Source organism: Glycine soja, chromosome 6 (assembly GCF_004193775.1).
Source record: "Glycine soja cultivar W05 chromosome 6, ASM419377v2, whole genome shotgun sequence".
Lineage (NCBI taxonomy): Eukaryota > Viridiplantae > Streptophyta > Magnoliopsida > Fabales > Fabaceae > Glycine > Glycine soja.
Window position 1 is genome coordinate 36,935,962 of NC_041007.1, and position 24,811 is coordinate 36,960,772.

Genomic DNA, 24,811 nt, shown 5'->3' on the forward strand with positions numbered 1-24,811 from the left:
TTTGATCTGAATATGCCATTTAAATTGATTTCCATGTTTATATCAGTACCTCTTTAATTTACAGGTAATTCCGATTGGATTAACTCAGCATCCTTCATTTGCCAGTTTGTTATAACATTTGTTGTTGGATCACCTATGATGTCTTGCTTCCATGGGTAATCTATATCCTTTCTGATGGTATAAGCATTGAACCAATAAAAGAAAAGGATATTAATTTTGACTCTTTCGACAAATTCATAGAACTTGTCTTGGATCTGTTTTCTATTTGTACCCTTGTAGTGTTGGAAAAACCATCTCCTTTGAGGTTCATCCTCCGGAGAATAAAAGTCTTTCCTAAGGGTTTTCTTATCAATGCTAAAGTTGTCAGATAGCAACATAAGGTTCCATAGAAGAATAAGTTGGGGATTGGATCGACTTTTGGTCATCCTCCTTTTCTTGGTTGTAAGTTGTTCTGGGTATGCTAGATGTGGTATCTAATCCTTAGAGATTTACAGTAGGAAACTGGTTGTGAGACTCAGATCTGATTAATCCTACTAGGATTGAACGGGTTCTAACAAAAAAAGATCTTCTGGCTGACTCATATTCAGACCTAGAGGCTTCTATCCTTGTTGAAAAAGAATTTCCCCTATTAAAGGTTATTTCTACCTTACCGAAGTTATCCTGTTTGATTTGTTCAATTGTTAGAGTGGGTCGGGGAACAGACGATGTGGCCTTATCCATGACCCATTTTTTAGGAAGAGTTACCTCATCCCATTTTATCGTTCTTGGAAGAGAAACATTGGCCTTTGTCAAATCAGTGATAAACAAAGTTGTTTCTCCTCTTTGAGGTTTTAATAGGACTCTAGACACGCGAGTGTTCATGACCTTATACTGGATCCTATAGATTAGAGCTGTTGGGATTGATCCTTCCTTCATGTCGGGGCCATGAAAGTGGATGTTTAAGAACAGAGAGTCAAGAATGTTTCTATCCATCAGACTCACTGTTTTGTTTGGATAACAATTGAAGTATACTGGACCTTGTCCTAGGCTTGTTTCTATTGTTCATATTAAGGAATCTTCAAATTTGTTATGCCTAATGTCTCTAAGGCACATTAAAATTGCTGCATCTATACCCATATCAATTAAGGGCTTGATGGCTACATGTACACAATCGATGTGTAAATAATTGTATTTTTGGCTATGTTCGTAGATTGAGTTCTATGAAAGTAAATGAAATTCTTCCCCTATATCTTGTCCTAGAGGAATATTATTTTCTATAGTTTTTATTATGTAATCAAAGTTGTGTTTGTCTTTAATTGTCTCGTTTGTCTTTAATTGTCTCAGGAACATACAATGTGTCCTGAGGAATTTCTGGAATGTTCCAGTCATCCATGTTTTGATTTATATCTTCGAATTGGACTTCCTCATCGAAGAGATTGTGTTTTGGGGTGACCTCATGGGTCTAGTTTTCATGCTCATTGAGAAAATTGTTATTTTTGAGTGAATTCATAGAAGAAGAGGATGAAGACGAGTTGGATCTAAATGAAATACGAGAAAAGGAATGTAAAAGGCGAGACATGATAATTTCATCCTCTAGTATCTTTGTCATCATATGGTTCCATAAAAATGTTTCCAAAAGGTTATATGTCACTGAATTTCTTGGATCTGAAAAACTAAAAAGTTTTTTTTATGGTCAATATAGTTTGAACACTACTCCTATAGCCACCAATATATTATGTCTTAATATTTTATCTGAACAATACACCTTAGCCTTATTGTCCTTTCTCATCCACGAGACTTACTGCTACAATATCATTCAACTAAAATATCAGACTGCTGTGCTTCCAGAAAATACTGTTCAAACATATATTGCTTAAATTAAAAGTATACATTCTAAAAAATAATTAATGTGCAAAAGTTCAGATCCATGAAATCAGTTAACATATGTCCATACGAACACTATTCCTACTTCCCCATCAGGCTCTGATACCAGAGATCAGCGGAATATATATATATATATATATATATATATATATATATATATATATATATATATATATATATATATATATATATATAATTCTTTAGACCATGTTGTCAATTTTTCAGGTACACTTTCGTGTCTAGATTTTCTCTATTGTACTTGCCAGTGCTTTTTGCGCCTATTATGCAGCCTTTCATATTCTTAATTCCAACATTGGATTCCAGGCTCTCATGCTTCCCGTTGCTCTATCATGTGTTAACTGGATTATGTATGTAAGCCCACCACGGGAACCTTGCCACCATATTTTATTTTATTCAATAAATTAAATTAAGTATTTTTTAAATTTATTTAATTAAAAATACAAGATTTTAGATACCATTAAAAAAAACAAGTAAATAAGCATTTTAGTCCCTGACTTTATAGCCCTTTTGCATATTAGTCCATATCCAATCGAAATGATAAAAATAGTTTCTATCTTTGCATAAGTGTTGCAAAATAGTCCTTACCGTTACATTTGAAGGTAACGTCGTTAGTGAGATGCATTGTTGGCAATTATAGTGCTACGTAGACTATCCAACGTGGCACTATTGTTGGCAGTGTTGCAAAATAATCCTTCTTTTCTTTCATTCACTCAATCACTTTGCTTCTTCTTCATCATCCTTCATCTTCTTCTTCTCCCTCTCCCTCTCCCTTTTCCCCCTTCCCAATGTCATCTCTCCACCTTCTTCCCGGTGCCACCACCGCCCCCAACTCTGCATTCCTCCTCCACCCCCATTCTCCCATCTTCCCCTCCAAAACCCAAACCCCAACCTATTTTGGGTACAAAATCCCAAGATACTTTCAGATAAGCATTGTCGATTTAACGCAGATCTCCCGTCCCCTCTATCCTATACATAATATCTTGCTTAAAAAAAATCTCAATATGAATGTTAGCAGCTATGAACATCCCATAATAGAGATATTAAACATTTCCCGTTCCATAAGTAGGTTCAACATTTTGAGTCATTAAATTATTATTAGGGGACAAACAATATTGTTGGAAATCGCTTGAGCAAGAACATGTATAAATCGAACAAAACTGATAAGTTGGGTACATCTACATAGTGTGTGGCTTTATTATATGTCAGATTTCGGAGAGAAATGCCTGATTTAAATTGCTCTACATTAGTAGGTGATAGCAGCAAATATTATGTCAATTAAGTGCACAACTTGAATCGTATAGAAGCTTTCATGAAACGAAGCAAATCATGACTTGTGTGAGAGTATGTTAAATTTCTGCAAGTATCATTACTTTCCCATTTAAATGTTAATTCTAGTACAGAGTGAATAGTTTAAAATACTATTCTACTGTTGATAAATTTAAGTATTTACCTAGCAACAAGCAGATCATTGTCAAAGATGAAATTTTCTATGGGACATATTTACCTGAGATAAAAATATTAACTAAATACAAACTATTACAGAATTCACCATTATGATGCATAGCTTACGGTAAACTGACATCTTGGCTGTCAAATTTGTTGCTTGGTATCAGTCTAGATATCAATAACTTGGCAATTGATCAGTTCAGCCTGCTCAAAACCCTTACTTGCAACTAGTTTCCAAACAGCTTCATTTGTTTCGGCTGATTCTCGCAACAATTCATCTTCCATGTATTTGGGTGATTGAGGTGCTGAGGTTGATGGTGAAGAATCCACATTACTGCAGTGATCAGCCTGCAGAACAGAAATATCATGATTGGCATCTTTTGTGATGAAATGAAGCTTTCCACGGAAACCAGCTAGTAGATATGGAGACTCCGATTCAGTAAAATCATATACAGGGACTTTTCCAATAACAACTTTCCATTCATCCTCTCCTTGATCATATACCTTGATCCTTCCACTATCCACATAATTTGAAGGATCAAAAGCATATAATTCACCATTCACTACAACACTCAATTTGGTACCTGTCTGCTTAACAGGCCACCCTTCACACATTTCATAGTCGAAGATTTAGAAAATCCACCTAGAACATAAAGACATCCATCAATAGCTCCAAAAGCACAACCACAAAAGGGCATGTCATCCAATGCATCCTTCTGTCCAAGCAGACCTCTAATAATTTTAGCAATTCTGATACCTTTTACCATGTTCCACATCCAAAGCCCAGAAGAACCCTTTTGGGAATCTTCCTCATCGACAACACTAGGCATAATAGGAAGTCTCTGCCATATTTGAGAATGGGGGTCTAGAGCATGCCATAAGAGTTTATTTTGTCCAATCGTAACCAACAGATATAGCCACTCTTTAGTTGTTCCAAGCTCTTTTCTTACTTTATATAATTCTGAACTCGTGATAGTCGCTTTCCATCTCCTAGACACCAGCCTTACATGATAGTAACAAATTCTAGGAAGTCTAGCAATAATCTAAAGGGATAACTCATCAGGTAGATTAGGAATAAGTCTTGGACATTCTTCAACAGAGGCAGGTGACATTCTTTGCCTCTTGCTGGTCTCATTTTGAGAGATTTCACTAGACTCACTTTGATTGGCCTTGGTATTAGCCATACTAAACAAAGAACCCATAAGCTCAATATCTGCATCAAATACCTGTTAGAAAAATTGACTTCAGCCCCTAGCTGCTGTAAAACTAAAGGCATAGGAAGCATCCAGCATGTGTAGGATAACAAGCATGCTCGATGAGAACTAGAAGTTAACATAAATACACTATCTAATGAACATAACAATTAAGTCAATAACTACAGAAACAACTCAGAACAGGAAAATTAGAAACATTCATCTACCAAATATCTTTAACACTAAGAGAAAGCATAATAACAACAAAAGAGCCAGAAAGTCATATATAAAAGCATGCAACAACCCCATTGCATGATACAATAAAATAACAAAACAACAAATAGTCCCTCCTTGACATGGCTTTAAATTGCAGAATTGCCTTCCTAAGGCTAAGAAATTACATACAATTGCAAGAAAACATAGCTGAAGAACACAATATAATCTTTCCTGAAAAATAAATAAATAAAAACACCCTCCAATTAATATGACACCTGCACACCTCAAAATGACAAAAGCAGAGATAACCAAATTACATGGGTGTTAGGTACACTCCAGCCCCTCCCTCTTTCACATGAACCACATTTTTCACCTTTTTATTCATGAGTGTGCTTTTCCCTCTCTTTCTTGATTAGTTAATTCAATTTTAAAATATCAGATATGTATTAATGTGTTGATTCAGTTTCAGCTTTATCTATGCAGGTAGTTTCACCCACCAAATTAACAATGCGGAGTTGGGGACGGTGGTGGCACCGGGAAGAAGGTAGAGAGATGACATTGGGAAGGGGAGAAAGGGAGAGGGAGAGAGAAGAAGAAGATGAAGGATGATGAAGAAGAAGTACAATGGTTGAGTGAATGAAAAGGAAGAAGGACTATTTTGTAATACTGCCAACAATAGTGTCACATTGGATAGTCTACGTGGCACTATAATTGTCAACAATGCATCTCACTAACGATGTTACCTTCGAATGTAACGACAAGGACTATTTTGCAACACTTATGCAAAGATAGGAATTATTTTTTACATTTCGATAGGATATGGACTAATATGCAAAATGACTATAAAGTCAGGGACTAAAATGCCTATTTACTCTAAAAAAAACCCTTTCTCAATCAACTTGATTATTTATTCTTCTTAGGTGATGATTATTATTTATAAATATATGTAATTGTTATATTTTAAGGTTTTATTATAAAATACATTTTAAATCAGGTCATATATATATATATATATATATATATATATATATATATATATATATATATATATATATAACTGAACACAAATTTTATATATAAGAAACATCGAATTCGTTACAACAGACATAATGATACCTGTTTAATTTTCAGCCCCAAAACACAATCAATCAACCTCTCCTTCAAATTCCATTGATCTCTTGTTGTAGTGTTGTACACGTATGTGTAAGGATGCATGTTTCATTGGGAGATTAATTTCTTCTAGTTTATTATAAGTTTCATTGGGAGACTAATTGCTTCTAGTTATATACTATTAATCCCTCCAATATATATATATATATATATATATATATATATATATATATATATATATATATATATATAGTACATTATACTATTTTGTTGAAAATTCAAAGCAGAATAGGTCCAATAAAGTTTTAATTAGAAATTTGAACTCTGATAGTCATTCTTCTATAGGTAGGTATCTTAGAGTCCAAATTTCTTGTATAAGGAAGACAACACATCCATGCACTGGCTGCACCCAAAGATTTGGATCTTTCAACTCCAAAAAGATCGAATGGCTAAAAATCATGAGAACGCAGCTGCAAGAGCGAATCCTATTCATGCAAAGAGGAAATACACCCGTTGGACTGCAGAGGAACAGATGTATGTCTGTGAAAGAAACACATTTATTTTTAAGGTTTTATTATATGTTTGTTTCTCTTTTAAATTTCTTAAATGGGGTCTTCTTGGATTTTTACTTAACTCATTACTTCTTTTTATTTTAATCATTATTTCTTTCTATTTTTCAAACATTTAATTATCTAGGGGTCAATGAAAAGTGACCAATGACAAAAATAAACGTAGCAAGTGAATTTATCTTCTTTGTAGAAAAGATTTCAATTGTCTTACATATTTTTGTTCTTCTTCCTGGTTTCAATAAATCCAATTGTTTTCTTGACTAATGAACAAGAAACGCTAGCTTTTGGTGAAGTTGTTTACTGTAATTTAATGCAAAAAAAGAATGATTTCTTTTTAATCATTAATTAGGCCACAGGCCAGGCCATCCATGCATAACTCTTCCATCCAGAGTGGTAATCATCAGAATGTCTCCATGCCTCCAGCAACTTCAGACAACAATTTGCATTCAGCTGAAGATGCGCCTAGTTATAGTCTTAATTCTTAATTTCTTCCTTTCAGCTGAAGATGATGTTTCATCAGTGGCTGCAAACATAGAGCATTTTCCATTTGTAAGTGTGTAAATTTTATTTTTCAGTTTAAAAGATTTTTGTTTTTAGTATGCATTTTCAAAAAATAATTGTATCTAAAATAAAATAAAAAAACTAATTTAACTAAAAATATATGAAAAAAAAATCTCTTTCCTGAAGTTTGTTTTACCATAAAAGGAAAGAAATACAATGCCAATATTTTGACTAGTTACCACTGTCACTGTTTTTAATATATATATATATATATATATATATATATATATATATTCCCTTAATTATTAAATAAAAAATTGAGAGATTCACTTAATTGTCACCTAGCTTAAGAATAAACTCACAATTATACTTGTGAAGATACGATGTTTGTCTCTTTTAATGTGTATTATGCACTTTAAATTAAATGTATCTTTCTTAGAATTTTAGCAATGAAAATGAATTTAATTAAGGCAATACTATCAATCATTTATATTTTCGAAAAAAAATTCCATGAAAACAACATCTCTTGTTCATATCTTGGAAATGGATATATCTTAAAAAATGGCTAAAAATAAAAATATTACTACCTGTCAACCCATGGAATTGCAAAAAGATGCATGGTAAACTTTTATTTCCTCATCATTAATTTGCAAACTACATACAAAATTAAACAAGTATTAGGAGAGAAAAATATACTAGCTAGTATTGTATATCTTATAATGAAAAACAAAAGAAATGGTCGAAATGGGATGAATTTTAATATAAGAATTTTGGATTTGCTCATCAGAGGTTTCTTGTTGCGTGTATGACCCCATAAAGTCTATTCACTTCAGTAACTCGAATCCTGTGTGCCAGGCATTTGATCAAGATGCTAAGGATGGGCATGATTTGCTCATTGGTTTGAACTCTGGTGATGGTAAAAAAGTTTTTGCTAAATTTTAACTTTTCATTTGGTGAGGAAAATTTAAGCATTATGAATTTATTGTTCCTGTTTGAATTATTGTAGTCTACTCAGTGTCATTGAGACAGCAATTACAAGATGTTGGTAAAGCCTGTCGGTGCTTCATAGTCTATTATAGATTATTTATTGTTCATGTTGTGGTGGCTGCCAATAATGCAGTCCTTTATGTGTGATATATTATAAAATATGGGAATTTCATTATCTGATTCTATTCATCTCAGTTCTATTGATTTCAATAAGAGAATTGTAAGTTATTAATATTAACATTGATTATGAATTAGCATTTTTTATGAAAATGATTATGCTTGTTGAGGAATTATCCTTTTTAGATTATGTGATCTCTTATGGATAGGGGTGCCAATCAATCCAGGTTATTTCCATCCTCACTATGTGTTATATCTACTTATTTTCATATTCTTTCAAAGATAACATCTCAAATTATTTTACTTACTGCATCCAGGTTATTTACAAGTGTTTCATTACTCAAAAGAACAACTTATATGTGTTATATCTACTTATTTTCATATTTTTCATCTACTTATATAAGGCAAGGATGCCCTGTATTTTAAAAGGCTTCCACTTGTATATTACATCAGTAATAAAAAGCTTTCTGTTTTCCCTCCCGTGGATGTAGCCTTACTCAAAGGTGAACCACGTAAATTCTGTGTGTTCTTTCTCATCTTTCTTTCTTTCCCCTGTACAACTCTGTGTACGACATTATGTACAAGTTGTTGTTGCTGTTCTTGTTTGTTCTTCTTCACTTCCATAACAAACTGGTATCAAGAGCTCAAGTTGTGATAAAGGGAATTCAAGATTCTTGTCTGAATACGAAGATCAAGCTGTGGGAGTCTTGTTTCTGGTATCTTTCCCTGCTTTACTGTGATCAAGAACACTCAAGAAATCATGTCAAACACAATCAGGATTGAGAAATTCAATGAAAAGAACAGCTTCAATCTGTGGCACATCTAGATGCGTGCTTTGTTGAAGGAACAACGTGTTTGGGCTCCTGTAGCTTCTGCATCTGTGAAGAAAGAAGTGGCTTCTGAATCAAAAGAAAAGGCCTCTATTTCAAAGACTGAAGAACTTGCGGAACAAGAAGAAAAGGCTCACTCACTAATCTTGCTTTCCTAGTCTAATGAAGTTTTATATGAAGTTGCTAATGAAGAAACTACAAGTGGCTTATGGCTCAAGTTGGAAAAGTTGTATATGACTAAGTCAATCTGTAACAAGCTCTTCTTGAAGAGGCGTCTGTTTGGTTTACACATGAAAGAAGGTACATCTCTTAAGGATCATCTTGATGAATTGAATTCTATTTTGATGGAATTGAGAGATATAAATGTTAAGATATAGGATGAAGATGTTGCCATGATTCTGTTAGCCTCTCTACCACCATCATATAAAAGCTTTGTTAATTCTCTTAGTGTTGGTAAGGAATGTGTCACCATGGAAGAGGTGAAATCCATCTTATACTCAATGGAACTTCGATCTAAAGCACCTAGAAATTCTGAAGAATCAAATGGATCTAGTCTTGTGGTCTCTAACTCTAACAAGAACATCAAGAAAAAGGTGTTAAACGAAAGAAGAAAACTCATGTCAATCCAAAGGACATCTATAACTACTGCAAGGAGCCAGGTACCTGGAAGAAAGATTGTCCTAAGAAAAAGGGCAAACCATCTGTTGTTGTTGCCAAGGAAGGTTCCACATCTGAAAAGGAGCTTGTTCTTTCAGTTGCTGATCATCACCAACATTCTGAAAATCAATGGATATTAGACTCTGGTTGTTCCTTTCATATGTGTCCTAACAAAACCTGGTTTGACACCTATGAAGAGAAATCGGGTGGAAATGTCTTCATGGGAAATGATGTCTCATGTAAGACAATTGGAATTGGCACAATAAAAATCAAGATACATGATGGAATGATGGAATTATTCGAACACTCACTGAAGTCAAACATGTTCCAGAGTTGAAAAAGAATCTAATCTCCATAGTTATTATGGATGGAAAGGGGTTCAAATGCAACACTGAAAATGGGGTCATGAAAATTCAGAAAGGCTCTACAATGGTGATGAAGGGTATAAAGAGGGGTAATCTCTATATAGTTCAAGGTATAACATGTATTGAGAATGGTCTAGTAGCTATTGCGTCAAAATCTAATAAGAGCATACCTAACTTAACTCAATTGTGGCACATGAGGCTTGGTCATATGAGTGAAAAAGGTATGATGATACTTCAAAAACAACAGCTATTGGGAAATCAGAAACTGGATGAACTTAAATTCTGTGAGCATTGTGTTTTTGGCAAGCAACATAGGATTAAATTTCCTAAAGCAATTCACACCACCAAAGGAACTCTTGATTACATTCATGCTGACTGTTGGGGGCCTGCAAGAGTACCTTCACTAGGTGGTGGAAGGTATTTCCTGTCCATAATTGATGACTACTCAAGGATGACATGGATCTACATCATGAGTCAGAAGAGTCAAACTTTCAAATGCTTCAAAGAATGGAAAGCACTGATTGAAAAACAAACTGAAAGGAAAGTTAAAAGACTCATAACTGATAATGGCTTAGAGTTTTGCTCAACAGAATTTAACAAATTATGCAAAGAGGAAGGAATTGCTAGACAACTTACTGTTAGGAACACTCCTCAGCAAAATGGAGTTGCTGAACAAATGAACAAAACACTTCTGGAAAGAACACGATGCCTATTGTCTAACGTTGGTCTCAACAAAAGTTTTTGGGGGAGAGGCTATCAATACAACTTGTTTTATGATCAATAGAACACCCTCTACTGCTATAGGAATTAAAACCCCTATTGAAATTTGGAATGGAAAAACAACAAACTACTCAAATCTAAGAGTATTTGGCTGCAATGCTTATTATCATGTCAATGAAGGTAAGCTAGTACCTAGATCAAGAAAGGGTCTGTTCATGGGTTATGGTGATGGGGTGAAAGGTTACAGGATCTGGTCACCCTCTGAAAGGAAAGTTCTTCTCAACAGAGATGTAATTTTTGATGAATCACATCTGCTCCATCAAAAAATTGAGGTTCCAATTGCTGGAACATAGAGCTGGCACTCTTCTCAAGAAAAGGATGTAGAATCTACAACCAAAGACTCAGAAAAAAGGGGTCAAACAAATACATCTCTTGTTCTTCAAGAAGGTGAGCAATCAAAAGATTCCAGTGCCAATGAGGCTCATCAGAATGCTGAACCCGAGCCTGCACAGTTCAATTCTGGAATTAGTCAGAGACCTAAGAGGGTCATTAAGCCTCCTGAGTGATATGGTTTTGAAGACATGTCTGCCTATGCATTACATGCAGCTGGAGAAATAGATTCAAATGAACCTGCCACCTACAGAGAAGCTATTAATCATCCTAAAGCTGAAAATTGGTTGTTAGCTATGAAAGAGGAAATGGAATCTCTATATAAGAATCAAACCTGGAAACTTGTTGAACTACCTAAAGGAAGACATGTGGTAGGTTGCAAGTGGATATTTAAGAGGAAACCTGGTCTTTCAGAAAAGGAAGGGATAAGATGCAAGGCTAGGTTAGTTGCCAAGGGATTCAGCCAGAAAGAAGGAGTAGATTTCAACAAAATCTTTTCACCTGTGGTCAAACATACATCCATCAGGGTTTTGCTTGCTATAGTGGCAAACCAAGATTTGGAACTTGAACAACTTGATGTCAAGACTGCTTTCCTCCATGGATGATTGGAAGAAAATATTCTAATGAAACAGTCTGAAGGGTTTGAAGTTCAAGGAAAAGAAAGGTATGTTTGTCAATTGTAGAGGTCATTGTATGGATTGAAACAATACCCAAGGCAATGGTACATGAGGTTTGACAGCTTTATCACCAGAGAAGTCTCTATGACTGTTGTGTTTATCACAACAAGGTGGAGGATGGATCAATGATCTATCTTCTACTCTATGTAGATGACATGCTTATTGCAGCAAAAAGCATGTGTGATATACAAAATCTAAAGATCCTCCTGAATGGTGAATTTGATATGAAAGATCTTGGGGCTGCAAAGAAAATCTTAGGAATGGAGATCTATAGGGACAAAACTCAGAAAAGGCTATTTTTATCTCAAAAGGACTACATTCAGAAGGTACTTGTGAGGTTTGGAATGGCTGATTCTAAATCTAACAGCACTCCCCTTTCAGAAAAAGAGAAGTTGTCTGCTATGATAAAGGCTCAAGCTCAGGCTGATCAGGACTATATGTCAAAGGTTCCATACTCAAGTGTTATTGGCAATGTCATGTATGCCATGGTCTGCACCAAACCTGACTTTGCTTATGCTATTAGCATGGTTAGTAGGTTCTTAAACCAACCTCAGAAGGAACATTGGAAGGCTGTGAAGAGAATTTTCAGATATCTTAAAGGAACTATAGATCCAGGTTTGATCTATGGATCTAACTCGGATTGTTGTCTCACTGACTATTCTGATGCTGATTTTGCTGTTGATCTTGCCAAGAAAAGGTCCCTAACAAGGCATGCTTACACCCTTGGTGGCTGCTTGGTAAGTTGGAAGGTAACACTTCAACATTTTGTTGCCCTCTCAACTATTGAGACTGAATATATGGCTCTAACTGAAGCTGCAAAGGAAGGAATTTGGCTGAGAGGTTTGAAAAATGATCTCGGAATTAATCAAGAATATGCTAACATCTACTGTGATAGCCTTAGTGTTATATGCTAGGCCAAGGATTAGGTTCATCATGATAGAACCAAGCATATAGATGTTAGATATCACTTCATTCGATCAGAAAGAAGAATTAAGGTTCATAAGATCAGCACTCTATAATCCTGCTGATATGTTCACAAACCTAGTTCCAAAGAGCAAGTTTGATCACTGTTTAAGCTTGCTCAATGTTGATTATTGGGGTTAAGTTCATGTATGCCTGGAGGGTGCAATTTGTGTTTTATATGGATGTTAGTTCAAGGTGGTGAATTGTTGGGTTGTGACCAAAATCCATATAGCAGTTTAATTTTGTTATTTTTTTTTGTTTTGTCATCTACTTATATAAGGCAAGGATGCTCTGTATTTTAAAAGGCTTCCACTTGTATATTGCATCAGTAATAAAAAGCTCTCTATTTTTCCCTCCCGTGGATGTAGCCTTACTCAAAGGTGAACCACGTAAATTCTCTGTATTCTTTCTCATCTTTCTCTCTTTTACCTTACTGTAAAACTCTGTGTATGACATTTTGTACAAGCTGTTGCTGTTGTTCTTGTTTGTTCTTCTTCACTTCCATAACATTATATGTGGCAGGAAAAGTTATTATGGTGCTTTGTTATGTTGTGCTTGGGGGTTAGTCTTGTTTGGTTCTAGTCAATTAATTAATGAAATCGGCATTTATGGTTCTGTTTCCTTTTTCCTTAGTTCACCTCTTACTCTAGAACTTATATAAAATAATATGTAACTTACTCTAGCTTGTGATTCTTCTACTTTTGGTTAATTAACCGTCTTAGAAATGTCGATTTTTCTATGACGGTTTTTTTGAAACTGTCGTTGATGATGTTGGTTTTCAACGACATTGGCTATAAACACGGTTTGGAACCATCATTGAAAGCCATTTTTAACCGTCGTTAAATGACTTTTTTGTAGTTATAATATAAATATATTCATCTTTATTTATTATCAATTAATTAATGAAATATCTGAATTTTATCTTATTTTTCTTAATCTCTTTAGCTTTAGTAGTAGTCTTTTAGGTTAATTTCAAGTAGATAGAAATTTTTTTTCTATCAGGGCAACAATTGAGGTTGCAAAGACCCCCAAAACTTTTGGAGATGCTTGTGATTGCAAACAATTAATTAAAATCTTGTTAGAGTAACACTTCGTTTAATACTTTATATTATTGGTTAAAATTTATTGAAAATCAAAACATCACCATAAAAACATATTAAATAAGTAGTAAGACTTATACAAAAATTTATAATTTCTAATAAATTTCAGTCAATAATAAAATGCGTGTTAAGAAAAGTGTGTTACAAAATGTATATAGTATATTAGCATTTCTTGAGTGAAATATATGTATATTCAGTAAATGATATTTTATTCAATCTATGTATTTTTTGTAACTGTTGAGGGAAATTTCGTTAGTTGCAATGTACTAACTTCTTGAAACAAGAAGCTAATGCATGCCAAGGTGTTTCTTATTTATGATAGTTCTCTAAGTGCAAATCCACTAACGGGTTTGATCCCAAGAAAGGTAGCAAACATCTCCCCTCTCCAAAGTTTGTGAGTTTATGATTATCCACAATACAATATATTGCTTATAAGTATTTCTCACCTCAAATGGATTTATAAATATTAGTTGTGAAATTTAACTTTAGCTTTATGTGAATAGGACCCTGGAATTCAATCAACTGTCTGGAAATCTTCCTCCTGAGCTTGGGAATCTTCCAAATCTTCAAAGCTTGTATGACATTTATTTTACTTTCCGTTTACATTTTCTTTAATTAGGAATTTTTTTTGGCCTTTTGCTTTCCATGATTTAGTGATTTTTGCTCTAAAAATATCAAATATTGTCAATGCTTATTGAATAGGAGTTTATTAGTTTAATTAGAATACCTTGGTTTCTCTTCATGATTTATTCTTGTTTTTAATATGTTTGGGCTACTTACCTCCAACAATTTTACTAGAGAATTACCCGCAACCTTTGCAAGACTCACTACCTTGCAAGCTGTGTAAGTTTCCCATTTTTGTTACTTTTTATTACACTTACGTTAGGCAAAACTATCTAAAGTCTAAACAGTTGTCTGGAAGTTGGAAAGCTAGCTAGAAATTGAAAAAATAGCTTATTAAATTATAAGTATTTGATAAAATTAGCAGTTTACGTAGTTAAAAGTGTAAAATAACTCAAAAACAATAAAATCATGATTTATTTAAAAAAGATAAGGAGAAAATTTGATAAATATATTAAAGATAAAAATTGAAGAAAATATAAAAAAAGGTTAAATTATTCATTTGATCTCTATAGTTTCACGATTCTTACCTTTTTGGTCCCTATAGTTTGAAAGTGATTTTTTTAGTCTATATAGTTTACATTTTAATTCTCTTTTAGTCTCTATAGTTTTGAAAGTGATTTTTTAGTCCTTATAATTTGTATTTTAATTCTCTTTTAGTCCCTATAGTTTGAAAGTGGTATTTTTAGTCCTTATACTTTATATTTTAATTCCCTTTTAGTCCTTACCATCAAAATATGAGTAATATTATCAATTACAATTAACTATAAAAATATTAGCAAGCAATTCGTAACTAATTTATCGTAAGATAATTTTTAATAAAAATGATAATTTATAACTAATTTGTAGTTAATTATTTTCATATTTTTTTGTAGTAAGGACTAAAAGGTAATTAAAATACAAATTATAGGAACTAAAAATATCACTTTCAAACTATGGGAACTAAAAGAGAATTAAAATACAAACTATAAGGACTAAAAAGAACACTTTTAAATTACAGGGACTAAAAGAGAATTAAAATATAAACTATAAGAACTAAAAAAACCATTTTCAAACGAACTAAAAAGATAACAATCATGAAACTATAGAGACCAAATGAATAATTTAACCTATAAAAAACTAGAAGTTAGATGCTAGTGTTTTAAAAAATATTATTTGAATTAATGTTTTAAAAGATGTTATTTTAAGTAACGTTTCAAAAAATGCTAGAAGTTACTAATAAAAATTTGTTAACGAACAGTGAAAATGCTTTTCAGTCACTAAAAAAATTTAGAAATCAGCTAAAATGTTTTTGCTAAATATAGCCTAAATTATATTGTTATTTTAAGTTCCATCTTTAGCTAGTAATTTTTCTTTGTTTCTTATCATCGCATTATGCTATGCAGTCGATTAGGCAACAACAAATTCTCTGGAAAGATACCTGATTTTGTTCAAAGCTAGACAAGTCTCCAGAAACTGTGAGAGTCCACTTTTTCTTCTTTTTTATTGGCACCAATTTAACTGTCTACAGTTCTTGAATAACATAATGTCTTAATTTGAACGATTTTTTTTTGACAGAGTGATTCAAGGAACAGAATTAAGTGGGCCAATTCCTTTTGGAATTTCACTACAAGAAAGTTTAACTGACTTGTATGTATGGTATCTTAATTATATAGTTATCTACATTTGAAAATTTAATTTAATTTTACATAGTTGTGTTTATCTATGCTTAAAATTTGACGTACAAGAGAATTAGTGATCTAAATGGATCTGACTTTTTTCATTTTCCAACACTCAACAATATGACAAATTTGGAAATTTTGTGAGTTTATTGCTCCAACTTCTTAACTTCTTCATTTTGTGAGACAATGCCACAATAAGGCAATTATTTCAGAACTACGAAATTAAAAGACTGATTCCCTTTTGCTGTCTGTCTTATTATTTCACAGGATTTTGAGGAGTTGCAACATTAATGGGCAATACCAGAATATCTTGGGACTATATCTAGTATACAAACCTTGTAACTTCTGTTACTCTTCCAATAATATGCTTAACTGCAAGATAATGATGTTCTTGTATTACTTTTAACTTTCCATACTCCTTTCGTTTATACCAATTCTCTAAGAAACATATTTACCTCGAGTTTATGACATTCTAGAATATTTTTTCTATGCTCTTTTCTTCAGCTTATTATGGATGTAATTGTTTTTTCAGAGAACTCAGCTTTAACAAATTAAGTGGTCAAATTCCAAGCAGCTTTGAATATGGCCTAAGAAAGACAGATTATATGTAAGTTTGTTATTTTCTTTTCTCTTAATCTAAAATTGGGCTTACATTTCCTGGAACCCAAGTAGTTCAGTTTCATCTTGCAGCTGCAATATGATTCAATACTACTAGAATTTTTACCATGATACTGGGTTATCAATAAATCACAAGTTTTACAGATGCATGATAATTTCTTGATATTCTTTTATGACTTAAATATGTTTCAGGTTCCTCATAAATGATTGAATTTTATGTTTAGTCCCAAATAAAATTTTTCGTTGTTGTAAGTCTTTGATATATTATAACTTTTGTTTTGAGTCATTGTTGTCAAGGATGACGTGGTACTATCACAATTATACCATTGATGATGTTTGAAAGATTAGTTTGTATGGTGACACATCATCATGTAACTAATGACAGAGTTTTAAAATACAAATTTTCATATATCGGAAACTCAACAAAGAAATTTTTTATCGAGATCTATAACAAAATTCGGTTATTTATATGAGAACTTCAACATATTTAACCCCTTCTTTAATTGTAGATATTTAACTGGAAATCTCCTCACGAGACCAATACCTGCCTGGACAGAGAAAGAAAAAAATGTGTAAGCATTATTTCAAATGCTATTTATATGATATGTCTCGTTGAATTGAATAGTTGATAAGTTCTAACTATCTAAGTAACTTGGTTTCCTGGAGTAATACCTCTTCATATATCATTTTTTCTTCATGAATACTATAATTGTACCTAGGACTACATGCTCAAGGAAACTAAGTCCCTTGACTCACCAACATGTATAGACAAGAATCTTTCAACTCGAACATAATTTTTTAAATAATCTTTTCTAAATCATTTTGGAAATTTTTTTCCTATGGAATTAGATTTTGCATTATTTTTTGTATTGTTTTTAACCAAAAAAATTTTGTATTCTGGGGACATTTGAAAGAGCTTATGGGGAGCTTATGACTACCATAAACTCCTGTTTTCAATACATTTCTTGGTGTACTTATCATAATAAACTCTTTTAGCTTGTTCCAATAAATATCACTATCAAATTTATGTCGTAAGCTCTCAAGTGATAAGAGCTTATTAAATGAGTATTTAATTAAACTATTTACCCAAACACACCCTTTGAGATTACTAATATCCGTAGATTTCTTCTAGTTCTCAAAGAATTTCATGAAGTTTCTCTGTTATGCATCATGTTATATTTTCTAAATCAAATTTTATGATTTGAACCAGATCTCTCATACAATAACTTTACCATGGAAAACTCAAGGAAGTAGCCATGTCAACGGGGAAATGTGTAAGAATCCTTGCATATGAGAACATTTATTTGTGGCTTAAAGAACCTATCTGAGTCATAACCTTCTCTTGTATACCATAGGAACTTGTTTGCAAGCTCCTTGATGGACAATAGTTCGTAAGTTTCATGTATCTTTTGACATTTTCCTTTCAAGTGTTATTTTATGTTTTACATGATGAGATCATGCTAAATAACTTTATCGCTATCATCATTGTTTCAGAGGATCATTTCATGTCTAAAGAGCGTTGCATGTCCTAAAGGTAGTTTTCTTTCTCACAAACTTTCTGAAGACAGTTAAAGTCTCACTAACCTTTATTTGTTTTCCATGCTTGAATATCACACTAAAAATGCTCACCCAGATAAAGTTAAAATATTCTAATAACAGAGATTTTAAATTGTTGGGAAATCGAGGGAATAAACACCAGAGAGATCTTCATCAATGAAGCATAAACAATCACATAAGTAAACCTGATGTTATACTTAAATTCAAAACCTCTAGGCTATGGTTCATGGGTCTTTTCATCACATATATGGTGTTCAACCTTTTCATTCTTATATAATGTGGAACTTCACCTCACACTTGTATTCCAACACAAATTTTCATGTTTTGCAAGACTATGAGTTAATCATTTGAATTTTGAACCACATAACAAGATACAATAGTACAAAATAAGACTTTGGAGATTTTATGGTCTATAATCACAACAACTGGCTCGCTATCTTCTAATTTTTTGCTTATTATGATAGTTCAAATATATCATATATGTTTAAATTCACTATTCTGCTTGTACCAGTATCATACTCTCTTCATATAAATTGTGGGGGGAAGCAAATAAAAGTCAATGGAAATGAAACATATGATGATGATACAGATACAGCAGGACCAGCTAGATTCCACCTTGGTGGAAAAAAATGGGGATTTAGCAGCACTGGTCACTTCATGGATAATGTCCGTGCAGAATATTCTATTTGGCTAAATCAATCGAAGCTTTGCATCGCTGATGTTGAATTATACATGGATGCACGTGTTTCTCCCATTTCTCTTAATATGAATTTTTCCTGGGAAATGGAAACTACACAATGAATTTACACTTTGCTTAGGTCATGTTCACTGATGATCGAACATATAACAACCTAGGAAGGCGCATATTTGTTGTCTACCTATATTTTCTCTCTGACAAGCAAGTATTTCATATACTTAAAAGGCCGTGGCCATGTTCAAATTTCAGATCTTCACTTTTTAAAAAGAAATTTGATTGGAGGTAGAATTGTTGTTCTTTTAATAATACATGTGAAATTACTGGAATAAACAGAATATCATATAACAGTTGGGGAAATTTACCCACTTAGATTCTTCATTTATGAAGTCAATTAGTACAATTTATTAAAAAAAGATCTTAACATTGCATGCTTAAAATTGTAGCCATTATGAAGCATTAAGGCTGAGATTGGTTTCATGCAGGGAAATATGGTGCTGAAGGATTTCAATATTGCAGAAGAAGTAGGGGGAGTTAATAATGCAGTCACAAAATCATTCACCATTGTGATTAGTAGTAACACATTGGAAATCCGCTTATATTGGGCTGGAAAAGAGATAATTGGTATTCCATTTAAGTCCGTATATGGTCATCTTATATCAGCTATATCTGTAAATTCCCGTGAGTTATACTTATCTTTAACTACTAATGGAGTGTTTGTTTCATGGATAACATTTTTTGTCTTGGAAGTATTATTCTTGAAAATAAAACATGAGAATATTATTCTTAAGTATTTAATAAAAAAATGTGTTTGGTTAATCATAAAATTAGTTGAAAATATTTTTTATATTCCCAGGAACAATTAAAACATGCCATATAAGCTCGTATAACAATCAAGCAGACTTCAATCCTTCCCTCAGAAAATGGAAGTAGCATGTCTGCAGATTCCGTGGCTGCAATTGTGGCTGGTGTAGTAGTTTTTCTTGTGCTGGTATTTGGTATACTTTGGAGGAGAGGTTGTCTAGGACAGAAAAGTTTTTTAGCAAAAGGTAATAATTACATGCATTTATTGATATAATGAAGATAAGCTTTGTGCTTAAAGTGACTTTTGATGTACAAAAGTGAACTCTTGCATGTGATATTAATTTGAGCATGCACCTAAATTTAGGGTATGCAGTTAACCTTCAAAGCTTGTTAATCATCTTGACAAGAAAAATGAATCAACACATGGACAGTGACTAAATCCTCACTATATAATGTGTGTGTATGAAAAATAAATTTCACACTTTATTATTGTAGAATTTCAAACCAAAAGATATAGTGCATTTAATACATGAAAATTAAATTTTTATCACTAAAGTTTAAGTGGTTTAAATGCAAATGGACAATTGAATTTTACGAGCTAGATAAAGACTATTTGAATGGATACATTGAAAATTATTTTGTTTCAATTTTTAATAGAACTTATTTATTTTAGTTGGTGAAAATCTTCACTATAAATAGAAAAGAGAATTAGTGGAGAAAATTACTTTGGTCAGAGAAAAGCGTATTTGTGTGAATGTTATCATTTTTTGTAACTATTGAGTGTGGTACTCGGATTTGTTGAGTAATACACAATTTAGGGTGGGTTACAATCTTGTAATCATTTTTGTGATAGTGAAATACATTTGAGATGGTTCCATGGACGTAGGTAAGAAGTGTCGAATTACGCTAAATTCTCGTGTTTGTTATTATTTTTTCTACAGTGTAATCTTTGTTATGTTCTCACGATCCTTTGTGGACGTAAACAATTTTATTTCAAGGAAGCGTGGATTACTCAACAATTATTAATATATTTTTTTTAATATAGATTGCAATCTTCACACATTTTTTTATCACCAAACAAAATAAACATAATAGGACCACTAGGGTTTCCCCAACACATAATGGTGATAAGTAACAAAGTGAATTCATAGATCAGGTAACCAAGAACTACATAGATTTACTAATTAATAACTCTAGATTATTTCAATCATTCACCAAGTACATCAACTTTCCACCTTTGGGAACTGTGTAGCACTTTATGTAATTAGCCACGGGTGATGATTTTTCTGTGGACAGTTGATCAAGTGTGCCAATGGTGAAAATAGTATTAATAATCTGGAACTTTCTCAACTATTAGAGATCTACAATCTTTCTTTGTTTGAATTTACAGAGATAAAGGGTTTAAAACTGCAAATGGGTATATTTACCTTACGACAAATCAAAGCAGCAACAAACAACTTCAACAAAGCCAACAAAATTGGAGAAGGAGGGTTTGGTCCTGTGTACAAAGTATTTTGGACAGTATTAGCATATTTTGTCAATTTATCATGCATCTATCAATTGAAGCTATTACTCTATGAGAAGAAAAAAAATTAAGATTCCAACCCAGTAACTATGTTCCAATCCCCAATATACAGGGAAATTTATCAGATGGGACAATAATAGCAGTCAAGCAGCTTTCTTCCAAATCAAGGCAAGGGAACCGCGAGTTTCTAAACGAGTTAGGCATGATTTCAGCTTTGCAACACCCTTGTCTTGTTAAACTCTATGGCTTTTGTGTCGAGGGAGATCAGTTATTGTTGGTATATGAATATATTGAAAACAATAGCCTTGCTCGAGCTTTGTTTGGTAATTCTTTCTTTCATATGTGGCTAGTTGCTTTCAGTTGTCACTTCTATGATATTCTCCATCTTCTAACTAATATACATGACAACACAAAAATTTTGTGTAATTTCCATTTTTTTCACTAATGAAGGTCCAGCAGAATACCACATAAAATTGGATTGGCCAACAAGGCAAAAGATATGTGTTGGTATTGCTAGAGGCTTGACATACCTTCATGAGGAATCGAGATTAAAAATTGTCCATAGAGGGACATCAAGGCCACTAATGTGTTGCTTGATAAAAATCTAAACCCAAGGATATCTGATTTTGGTTTAGCCAAGCTAGATGAAGAGGACAATACCCACATAAGCACCCGAATTGCTGGAACTTAGTGAGTTTCAATATTGGGATTTTTTTTCTGTACAAATATTTTGTATGATATGATTAGACTTTGATGAAATAAAGTAGAGATGTTATAAAATTTCATACCTTTCTGAATTGGATTTAGCCAACTAGTTAGAGAATAAAAATATTGAGTTTGAAAAAGTCTGAGCATTTACTATGTTTCTACAATTAATGTAGCTGACAATTTGTATTGTGCAGTGGATACATGGCTCCTGAGTATGCTATGCATGGATATTTGACAGACAAAGCAGATGTTTATAGCTTCGGAGTTGTTGCCTTGGAAATTGTTAGTGGGCGGAGCAATATGATTCAACGGCAGAAAGAAGAAGCATTCCATCTTCTTGATTGGGTAAGTACTTCCATAATGTGTTCACGAAAATGCTATTTTCCTTTAGCCATAGAGTATCTAATAGTGCTAGGGTGGTATATGTTTGGTATGTAAGAGTATATAAGTAGTGTATATGAGTAACTATTACATGGTAAGATTTAATTTACTCATAATCTCATTTTATTTCATATGTTGGAAGTTGACCGCTTTAAGAGCACACTTTTCATAGTTACCATAATTATATCAAAATTGACTGCAGAATCGTACTAGTGACAAATGTTACATGGAATTCTATTCTCTTGGAGTGTCAAACTATGTTACTATGACTAGAAATTACACTAGAATCCAGCAGTTTGAATAGCTTCTTACTAAATTATATCGCAGATACGAGTTCTTTCAAACTATTATTATATCATTCTGTTTACCAGGCACATATGTTAAAAGGGTAAGGTAATCTGATGGAGCTAGTTGATAGAAGATTGGGTTTGGACTTCTACAAAAAGAGGTTACAGCGAGGATCAACGTGTCTCTTTTATGCACCAATGTCACAGCCTCCCTCAGGCCAACAATGTCCTTGGTGGTAAGCATGCTTGAAGGTAGATCTGTGGTTCAGGAGGTGTTTTCAGAGTCAAGTGAGGCATTGGATGAGAAGAAGTTGGAGGCGATGCGACAGCGTTACCAAGAGATAATAGAAGAAAATAAGTTAACTGAGATTCAATGGATGACACATTGGCTGCTTCATCATCTGCAACAGATCTCTATCCTGTAAACATGAATTTTTCTTACTGGGAGAAAAGGGGATGGTGAGAAACTGAGAAAGCAGATATTGCAACAATTTGTGTTATATGAATTACTTTGAATTCTCCTAGCTAATGTAATAATTGAGACTTGGTATTTGGACCCTAACATTTTAGTTCTCCTAGCTAAAGCAATTCACGGCTTTGGCACTCTACTTTGAAATTAATTTTTAAAAGCAATTCCTTAACCCTTGAAATTTGTGTTTTTGATCAATTACAAAAAAATAGACATCTTGAATTAAAACCAATATTCCTTGATTTACTCATGACGACACTTGGTCATTCTAACACTTGGTTTACAAATCTTAACCAAATTAAATCTTTTCTCATTTTTTTTAAGGTAAGTTTAACGTTGATATACAAGAATCGAACCACAAAATGTTGCAAATAAAGTTTGCTACAATCAAAATAGCAGGCAACGCATTTAAATCGTTACAAAGTGTCCACCATGTTATAGCAACATAACTCACAACACCCTGTTATCCCAAAACTATAGGCCATGTAATCTTAATTGTTTATCATATCATGCTCGGCCCAGTAATTGTTCTCCAATAAGAATGAGGATGATATACTGGAAATAAACTCAATTCTCCATATACTGCATAACAGTCTGCATATATAACAATATAGCTATTTTCTACATTGCTTTACTAAAAAAATTACTTAAGAAAAGCAAACACACTGAATACAAAAGCAAAACATTCGATCAACCGGTATATCTTATACCTTAAAGGGCACATGACTAACAACATCATATAAGAAAAAAGATGAATTACACATGTAACATGTTGGATAAAGAAAAGGATGGTTGAGAAGCATTGTAGCAGTCCATCTCTGCCTAGGATCCTTCACAAAACACTTGCTCAAGAAATTCTTGCAATCCCAACTCAGTCCATTGGGTATTTCAGGTGCTTCTTGAAGGACAACAAGCTTGAACATTATCTCCTTTTGGGTTCGCAGGTTCTTCCATGCACGGAATCCAGTGATCATCTCGATTACAATGCACCCAAGAGACCATATATCTAACGCTGGTTCAATCTGACCAACGACCGATTCTGGCAACATGTAAAAAGGTGTCCCTCTAAACTTGACCTTCCCATACTCAGCATTTGCATCTTCTCTAGTCTTGGACAACCCAAAATCAGCAATCTTCAGTTGATACCTTGCATGATCATCAGATGAAGGAAAGAGAAGGATGTTGTCCGGTTTGAGATCACAATGGACGACTCCTTTTCGATGAATGCAAGAAAGCCCTTTGAGAAGCATACGAGTGTAGACTCTTACTTCACTATCCGATATTGGCCCCTTCTTGTTTACTAAACCAAGAAGAGAACCATAAGGAGCACACTCCATGAAAAGATTGTATGTCACATAATTTCTCTCAACAGTGAATTGGTCAAAATAGCATTGAAGGATTTCCTTGCAACCCAAGAATGAGTCCAGTATTCTTTTTTCCTTCTGCATTGAAGCAATTGAGAAAGAGAAAGGGCTCGAACTCTTGACCGCTACAACCTTCTCATTGCATTCTTGTGGAAGAGCAACAGTAGCAAGATAAACCGTAGCATAAGAACCCTTCCCTAAAATTGCCAACTTCTTCCACGCAGCCATGGATAGCTTTTTTTCTTTTATTTTATGAGGAATTTGCATGTATAGATGATCAACCTTCTGTTCTTTGAATATATATATATAACACTGTAACACAGCTTCCGTTCGTGGTGATCAAATCTGGTAAATCTTAATTTGGATATGATTTTGCAATCATATAAGTATGAGATTA

The 24,811-nt window shown here is 33.2% G+C and overlaps 1 protein-coding gene and 2 pseudogenes across 1 annotated transcript; 1 reads left to right on the plus strand and 2 right to left on the minus strand.

The window, feature by feature from the left end:
* Nucleotides 1-3,280: 3,280 nt before the first annotated feature.
* LOC114414163 lies at nt 3,281-4,547 on the minus strand (annotated as a pseudogene).
* Nucleotides 4,548-14,015: 9,468 nt separating this feature from the next.
* On the plus strand, nt 14,016-23,112 carry LOC114416182 (annotated as a pseudogene).
* A 642-nt stretch (nt 23,113-23,754) lies between these two features.
* On the minus strand, nt 23,755-24,642 carry LOC114416183 (mitogen-activated protein kinase kinase kinase 17-like). The gene has a single exon (XM_028381051.1). The coding sequence runs from the start codon at nt 24,640-24,642 to the stop codon at nt 23,755-23,757; it is 888 nt and encodes a 295-aa protein (XP_028236852.1).
* Between the last annotated feature and the right edge of the window lie 169 nt (nt 24,643-24,811).